General features: G+C 38.8%; 1 protein-coding gene across 1 annotated transcript; it reads left to right on the plus strand.

The window, feature by feature from the left end:
* The first annotated feature begins 718 nt into the window (after positions 1-718).
* On the plus strand, positions 719-7,496 carry LOC134628680 (long-chain fatty acid transport protein 1-like). Its single transcript, XM_063475427.1, has 13 exons — positions 719-888; positions 998-1,136; positions 1,241-1,496; positions 1,614-1,772; positions 2,337-2,406; positions 2,626-2,717; positions 4,519-4,628; positions 4,768-4,977; positions 5,080-5,206; positions 5,312-5,449; positions 6,703-6,867; positions 6,959-7,105; positions 7,197-7,496. Exons 1-13 carry the CDS (start codon positions 719-721, stop codon positions 7,352-7,354), a joined length of 1,941 nt encoding a protein of 646 aa, XP_063331497.1. The 3' UTR covers positions 7,355-7,496.
* Positions 7,497-8,782: the final 1,286 nt, after the last annotated feature.

Below are 8,782 nucleotides of genomic sequence, written 5' to 3' on the forward strand. Positions count from 1 at the left end.
TTTAATCTTAAAGGATTTTTTTTATAAAATTTTCCTTTGAAAACTGCTTTAATCAAAATTATCTATTTAGTAATGATTTTTAAAAAAAAAGGAAAAAAAAAAGCCCTATACACCTAATGGATTCAAATGTTATAACTTCGACGCATTCAATAAAATTGAACTTCTCTCTGCTTTTAAAATCTTGGCGCTCATTAGCCTTTCTGGGAAATAATAAATACTGATGATTAAACTCTTCCTTGATTGTAAGTGAGTAATCGTCTATTGTAGTTATTCAGATAAAGAAATCGTGCCTATGGATGAACCCAGTAAATAATTTTCCTCATGAAAGCACACATTTCTGATTTTATAAACAGGACCTGCAGCGCTTTGATTCAGGAGTAATGAATCGCACTGGCTCTGCGGTGACGCAGGAACTGCATGGGTTGTAACTTGTGCAACTCTCTGCTGCGTGCTGCCTCTTATCAGGCATTTCACCTCTGGCTTTGCAAACATCTGACAGCTCTTTGAGCTGCTTCTGGTGCTGTTACTCAATTTAACAGTGAAGCTGACATTTAACTCTTCACAGCACACTGTTGCTACTGAATCCCTTTTTATTTCTCTTGGACTATCATAATTAAGAATCTTTAAGAGGTAAGCCTCATCTCATGACATTTCAGTTGAGTGTATTTTCATGATTTTTGTACCTGAAGTCATTGTTTGTAGTCTCAGAGATAAGATCATGGAGCGAAAGATCGGTGTCATATTGAGCTTCGTTGGTTTGGGCGCTGTGTGGCTGCGCTCCTTCCCCTGGCTCTGCAGTCTGCTGGTGGGGCTAGGGCTGTGCTTGGTCCATATGGGATCTTGGAAGAACATTCATATAGCTTTACATACCGTTAAAAGAGACTTTATGTAAGTAGGTCGTTTGCATGGGCTTGTCCCACATTTGCTTCTATGCTGGTCCATTCCTGTTTGTAAATGCCCTTCACTGTTCTCCTGTCCTCTTCTTTGTGTCTAAAAGGTGTTTAGCTATTATAATTAAAGTGAGAATTTCCATGTATCACCATCGGCGAAACCGAAGAACCATCCCTGCCCTGTTTGGCCAGTTAGTGAAACAACACCCCGACAAGCCCGCCTTGATATATGAGGCCACAGGAGAGGTGAGGTCTCATCAAGAATAAAAAAATAGAAAGAAAACATAGCACCTTAATTAAAACAGCGAATAAACTGAATTAAGATGACTGATTTTACATTTTCATTTCAGGTTTGGAGTTTTAGAGAGCTACAGGAGAGATGCCACGCTGTGGCCCACTGGGCATTGGCTCAGGGGTGGACTGAGGGTGATGTGGTGGCTTTGTACATGGAAAGTCAGCCTTTAATGGCAGCTTTATGGCTGGGTTTTGCTATGATAGGTGTTGAGGCTGCTCTTATCAACTACAACCTTAGACAGCAGTCATTGCTACACTGTCTCAGTGTTTCTGGAGCTCGAGCGATGGTGTTTGGATCGGAGATGACTGGAGGTGGGAACTAAATATACTTTGCTTATTTGGCCAGAGGTGGAATAATCTGTTTTCAGCTAATAAAACATGTGCTGATTTGCCTGCTTTACATTTTTCACACTTTTGATTGTCTTCCAGCTGTAACAGAGGTGAGTAGCATGTTGCAGCCCAGCGTGGTTTTGTTCAGCACTGGTAAGCAGGAAGACAGGGATGAGCTTCAGGTTCAGAGTTTGGACTCTCTGCTGGCCCGTTCACCCACACACCCACCACCCTACAAGATAAGGAAAGAGTTCAATGGTGAGGCTCTGTAGAATTTGTGCACGTGGGTAGGGGCATGCTGCATTTTACATTTTACAAAGTTTGATTGCAACACATTCTTGTCCTTAGCAAGTCTTTGCCTGCTAGAGTAAATGGCTGGCTGCCAAAATTGGCTGTCTTACGTATTTTTTTTCTTCTAATTTAGATCACATGTGTGTCAAAAAAATGGGAAAAAAAATGGAAAAAATCATCAAGTTACTACAAAGTTCAAGACTATGAACAATATTTCTCTTTTATTTTATATAATGCATGCAAATACAACTCTGGGCATGTTTAATTCAATCGTTTACATTGTTGTGCATTCGTTCTCTTGTTTTTAACAAAGGCATTGTTTTTGTCTTTGTTATTGCTTAGCATTCCTATGTTGACACACTTCAAGTCTTTACTTGATTAGCCTGTATGGGACGGAGAAAAAACAGATAGACTAACAAAAAAATATGTAAAGAATGACGGGAGCGTCACGGTGCATGCCACCATGTGAAACACCGTCAAAAGGTTTTGAGAATGCAATATGGAAATTTCTTCTTCTCATTGTATTTGCAGACAGGCTTTTCTACATCTACACTTCTGGTACAACAGGAATGCCAAAGGCAGCTGTAGTGGTGCACAGTCGGTAAGTTTATCTGTGGACACATCTGCAAAGGTGATGCAGTCCACTTAGGGACCTAAACAGTTTTATCAACAGTTAATAAAACTTACTCTTTGAATTTTGTTGTAAGACATGTCTATGACATTTCAGTCACAACATTGCACTTTTAAGAGAATCCTTTAAATAATGAGATAAGTAATAGTGATGACTTCTGTCACTTAGTTTGGTGTTCTTTTTTGTCAGGTATTACCGCATCGCAGCTTTTGGTTTTCATTCTTTTGGCTTACGTCCTGATGACATCATGTACAACTGCCTTCCTCTCTATCATTCTGCAGGTAGGCCTTGATTCTTCTCATCCATGTTTTCAAAATACATTTAAAATTAATATAAAGTAAGATTTCCCACGCTTACACATCTTTAGAAGCATGATGCCATAATAATGAGAATCATTCTTCATAACTCTCATATTATTATGTCTATTCTAAAATAATATATTATCCCATTTTTAAAAAGTATTTATTTTTGCTTCCATTGGCTTTGATAAATGATAAAATCTATTTGAGGTTTACAAATCTTATTATTATACTAAAAATACATTTTTTCCTGAAGCCAGACATTCATCTCACCAGACATTTAGTGATGTCATTTTCTGGGCTAAATTTGATAAAGGCTCATCAGTTTTGGTGCAACTCAAATGCAGGATGCGGAGGAAGGCAAAAATAAACAAAAAGTGAGATTTTATTGCCGATACAAAAATCCCCAAACATACCAAAATCCAAAAGAGAAAACAAAACGTGAATCAATACCAAAAAGGGCAGAAGAAGAAGAACCCTAAAGTCACACTCAGGAAAACAGTGTTTGGAGACTGGAGCGTGACTAAAGTTATTGCAACTGTGTGCAATGAACCTGCAATTTCGGTGCTTCTGGAAAGGCTGCCTTGCAGTCAGGGACTAACTCTGGGACCAGTCGTGTCAGTCATTTGCTGTCTTCAAGGCAACTTTGGAGGAATAGTGATTCAGTTGCTACACAACCATTAGCTGCAAAATGACATCGATGCTTGAAAACCTTGATCAAAACCAGCCGGCAGTCAGTTGAATGAGATGTACTGCAGACAAGCTCCGCTTATCAGCTGAGACTGACTCACTCTTAGCAATCTGTTTGTGTTTGTTAATGAGACTGATTATTGGCAACATTTCCCAATTTGTCTGCATGTGACTGCAGATGGATGGCAGTTTTTCAGAGGCAGGTTGCCCCACCAATTGACCTGTGGAATTGTCTTGCAATCAGAAGTGGTTGTCCAAAGTTGAGGGTGTTGTTCAATCTCTGGGCAACTAGTTGGCTCAACTATTTGCAATCAGTCTCCGACAGCACAACAAACCCCGCAACGACAGCTGCCTCAACACACTTTATATAGGATAAAAAATACATTGAACAAATAGACAATATGACAATAAACTGACATAGGACAGACAGGCACACCAAGAGAAGACAGGAAGCAGGCAAAGGTACAGGTGGTAAAGGTAGATAATGACAAAGGAGGGCTAGCAACAAAAAGCAGAAAGTGAAATAAGAAACACAAGAAAATTAATCTTCAGTGTGACACAGAAAGTAAACAAAATAGGCTACATATGACTGAAACATGAAGGTGAGCAGTAAACATGATGAGAGAGGAGCATAGAAAGCATGGGATAAAAAAACACTACAAACAAGAATAACTTTAAATTTAAATTCTTTAAATTTGGTTCAAAAGTAAAAGTAGAAAAGGGCAAATGTTATCATCTTTAGGTTATTACAAAGTTTTTCACTTCAACATAATTTGAAATCAAGGACTTAGGTTTACCCACTGAGCAATTTTCTTTTAATGAGAGGTCTAAAAGAGGTCTACTGGTAACTGTCAAGGCTAAATCAAGCTATATTCAAAAGTGAAATTTTAATAACTGTCTAAATGTCTTTTGAAAAGCTTTTCACCTTTCATGCTTTATACAAGTGTTAACACTGTTCAAATGGCTGGCATGGTTGACTAGGAGGGATACTGTTTCTGCAAATATGTAAAAGAAAGAACAAGTTTACAAGTATATATTTGTTTTACAGAAGTCCTTGTTGTATGTGCTCATGTGTTCATGGTGATATTTACAGGAAACATCATGGGTTTAGGGCAGTGTTTGCTCTTTGGTTTGACTGTTGTAATCAGGAGGAAATTCTCAGCCAGTCGCTTTTGGGATGACTGTGTCAAACACAACTGCACTGTGAGTACACACTGGTGCAATAACTGTGCCTAGCCACAGGCCAGATGTCCTATTGATTTTCTTGAGCCAGTTCTATAAACAAGACTTGCGATTTGGTTTTAGTGTGTAATTGTACCTCTATGTCTGTGCGCACACATAGGCAATCCAGTATATAGGAGAGATCTGCCGTTATCTGTTGGCTCAGCCTGTTGGAAAATCAGAGGCTCGTCACCGGGTCCGTGTTGCCATCGGTAATGGACTCCGTCCCTCGGTGTGGGAAGAGTTTGTCAAGAGATTTAGAATCCAAAGAATTGGGGAATTTTATGGCGCCACAGAGTGCAACTGCAGCCTGCTCAACATAGATGGAAAGGTATGCTTACCTGGATGTTGTTTTACTGATTTCTTAGGAGGCTAAAGAATTTAAAACACATCTTTTTTACGTACCTGCTATATTGTATGTTTGCACATCCAGGTCGGGGCGTGTGGCTTCAATAGTCGCATCCTACCAAATTTTTATCCCATCAGACTGGTCAGGGTGCAGCAGGATAGCAAAGAACTACTGAGGGATTCACAAGGCCTCTGTATACCCTGTGAGCCAGGTAACACCCTGCATACACACACATACATGCAAAGCTACAATAGAGAGAAAAAAGGCAAACAAAAAAGTTGTAAACAAATGCAAAAATCATCTTTCATCTTTGCAGGAGAGCCAGGCATGTTAGTGGGACACATCAACCACACCGATCCGCTCAGAAGATTCGACGGTTATGCTGATCAGGATGCCACCAAAAAGAAAGTTGCTCGCAATGTGTTCAAGATGGGAGACTCTGCTTATGTCTCAGGCATGTTTTATTTTGTCTCTTTAACGTTAGTCAGAATAATAATGATGGACTGTCTGTTTCTTGATTTCCAGTTTTATAATATCATACATGCTTCATCTCACAGGTATCCAGAAAAAGAAAGCTGCAGATGCTAAATTGCCATATGAACTTTTACCTTTGTTTATAGTTTTTACTACATGCAGTTCACATTTTAATTGGCTTCTGTTTTCATAAGAAAACTGAAAATAATTTATGATCATGACACCACTGGACTGCTTCCAGTACTTCCGCTATTTTCAGCAGTGAAAGTCCCATTCGGAACACTTTCACTGCTGCATCTGTAATTTCACCACAGTCAACATTTTTTTCACAGAGCAAACATCACCTTTAGTGTTAAGGATCATTGATTGCAATGAAAGTTTGCTCCCTGTGACAGTTTCCAAGCCAGATGATGGTGCATTGTGGGGAGTAAGCTTGTCATCTTTTTCATTCAAGCAGTTTGTGAATCGTGAATTCAACCCTCACTGAAAGTAGTCATTTTCTGGCTTTGTCATTCTCTCACGTTGTTCTGGATGAATTTTGACTCTTCTTTACAAAGTTGCTTCTGTTCATTGGTTTATTTACAGCTCTCTTAACATCCACAATAGAATTTCAATCAGGTTGAGCTCTAGATTTTGACTGGGCCATTACAACACCTTGATTCCTTTTTTTGTAGATTTTTTCAGACTTAATAATGTGCTTGGAATGACAGCCCTTTGGCTAAGCTTTAGTTGTCAGACAGATGGCCGTAAAGAGCAGTGATTTTGCTCGGTGATTGCAAAACAAACCCAAATCACCCCTCCACCATGGTACTTGACAGCTGATTGTAGTCAAAACTGGTGCTGTGCATTATGGCCAAACATCTCTACTTTGAACTCATCTATTTAAAGGACATTAGAAGTATTGTGGTTTGTTCAGATGCAGCTTTGCAAACCTAAGCTGTGTCATATTGTTTTTAGAGAGAAGAGGGTTTTTTCTGTTTGGCAACCTTTACAAATTAGCCATACTTGCTCAGTCTTTTTTCTAATTGATCTAATTAACATGCTAACTAAAGCCTGTAAAGTCTTTGGCTTTTTCAAAATTAAAAAGCATCTGGCTGCTGCTTATTTCTTTAATTCCTATGGAAGCAGTAAGGGTATACTTAGTATTTCCCAGTCCTGTGAATACGTTCTTTTTCACGACTGTCATTCATTTTCAGCGATTATTTTATTGCTCTGTCACTGTCTGTGCTTTAGGTGATATACTGGTGATGGATGATTATGGCTACATGTATTTCATGGACCGCAGCGGCGACACTTTTCGCTGGCGAGGGGAGAACGTTTCCACGACAGAGGTGGAGGGAGTCCTCAGCAAACTACTGGGACACACCGATGTTGCCGTCTATGGAGTGTCTGTGCCAGGTATAGATGAAATGAATTCTTTCATCGGCACATTTCAGGCAAATAAACAGACTCAAAAGCTGATGAATACTCTGTGTTTTATTGTGTTCAGGTGTGGAAGGGAAGGCCGGTATGGCAGCAATAGCTCAGGAGGGAAACCAGTTGGACCTTGATGCATTCTTGATCGGTGTACAAAAAGCTTTGCCCTCCTACGCACGCCCTGTCTTCCTTCGGTTCATGCCGTCTGTTGACACTACAGGTGAACATCAGTGAAAAAACATTCAAACGGCAATGTGATTTTATAAAATTACATAAAAACTATATATATATATATTTTATCTTGTTCACAGGTACTTTCAAAATTCAGAAGACACGGCTGCAGAAGGAAGGATACAAGCCACAAAACTCGAGTGAAAAGATTTATTTTCTGAACAGTCGTGCTGGACATTATGAGTCTGTCACTGATGAATTATATGATGCCATCAATGAAGGGAAAGTGTCTCTTTGAAAGAAGGAGGAGCTAACAAGGCTACTGGGTTAACACAACTTACTCTCACTGTGTTTTTGATATAGTTACTTTTTGTTTGTTGTTGTTTTTAAGATGAACATTAAGCTCACCTACCTGAATAGATTTGGCTTGGTCAGATTTCTCTGAGGCATTATATATATATATATATATATATATATATATATATATATATATATATATATATATATATATATATATATATATGTATATATATATTTATATATATATGAACAATGTGTGAATTTCCCATCATAATAAATAAGAATTTTTTTGTATTTCTAGTAATAAAACATGTTCCTTCTTACAAGAAAAGGAATGACTGAAAACTCAGTAATTTATGGAAATTAAGTAATAACTATATCAAATAACTATTATTTGAAAATTCATCTTTTAACATGACCAATACTCCATAGCTGCCTAAAGACTTGTTTCAAACAGAGCAGCACAGAAAGACTCAGGACAGCACTGCACGGCAAACTTGAATTACCAGCTTGTGAATGCCTGTACCAGCCAGTCCCGGTGCAAGTTACATTTTATCCTTCTAAGCATTTTTCTCAAGTTATCATGTGTCAAAATTAGCAGCCTTGAATCATGGCACAAAATATGTGGGTTCGTTTTGTGAAAGCAAAGTCACTTTTAACTTTCATCACCTAATACCAGTCACGTTGAGTCCAAGCACCAGTGTGTTATATTACAGTACATCCTGGGCATTGATTGGCTTTTAAGGCAGACACTGACGTTGAATTGTATTTTAAAGTTAAAAATGATATCTGGGTTAATATCAATCATTCTCCCAAAAACTTGCGACACATGGGTAGCTGTCTGCAACTGATGTGCTGAGAATTCCAATGTGGATGAAGCAGATTCAACAACAGAAAAACGTCTTTATTAGGCTGCAAACGAGAGGAACAAGGAGCAGGTTCCAAGGAAAACAGAGCGCCAAGGTAGCACATGAGAAAAGTGACAACAAAGACTAAAGGAATGTATGGGCATATATTGACACTGAGAACTAACTGGGGTTACATGTATGAAGATAATCAGACAGGCAGAAAGTTACAGACTTATATAAACAAAACTAAAGCTCAATAAATAAATAAAGGCCAATCAGACGCAAGTGGACAGTTTTTTTTTCTCATCTGACTGAAACTATCAGGACAAACAAACAAGGCTGACACTGTATCCTAACAGCATATTCAAGTTTTAAAGACCCCTCCTGCAGCATGCATGAGACTAGGGATGGCTGTGGAAGTGGCAAACTTACCCATATTTTGTTCTGTTCCTGTCTGTGTGATGTGGAAACTGTTGACCCCAGGAGACTCCCTCAGATGCTGTCCATCTTTTATGGGGTCGAAGGCCTCTTGAGTTCATGAAGCGACCAGAAGGTTGCATGCATGCATGCAAACTAAC

This window comes from Pelmatolapia mariae, linkage group LG6, assembly GCF_036321145.2.
Source record: "Pelmatolapia mariae isolate MD_Pm_ZW linkage group LG6, Pm_UMD_F_2, whole genome shotgun sequence".
Lineage (NCBI taxonomy): Eukaryota > Metazoa > Chordata > Actinopteri > Cichliformes > Cichlidae > Pelmatolapia > Pelmatolapia mariae.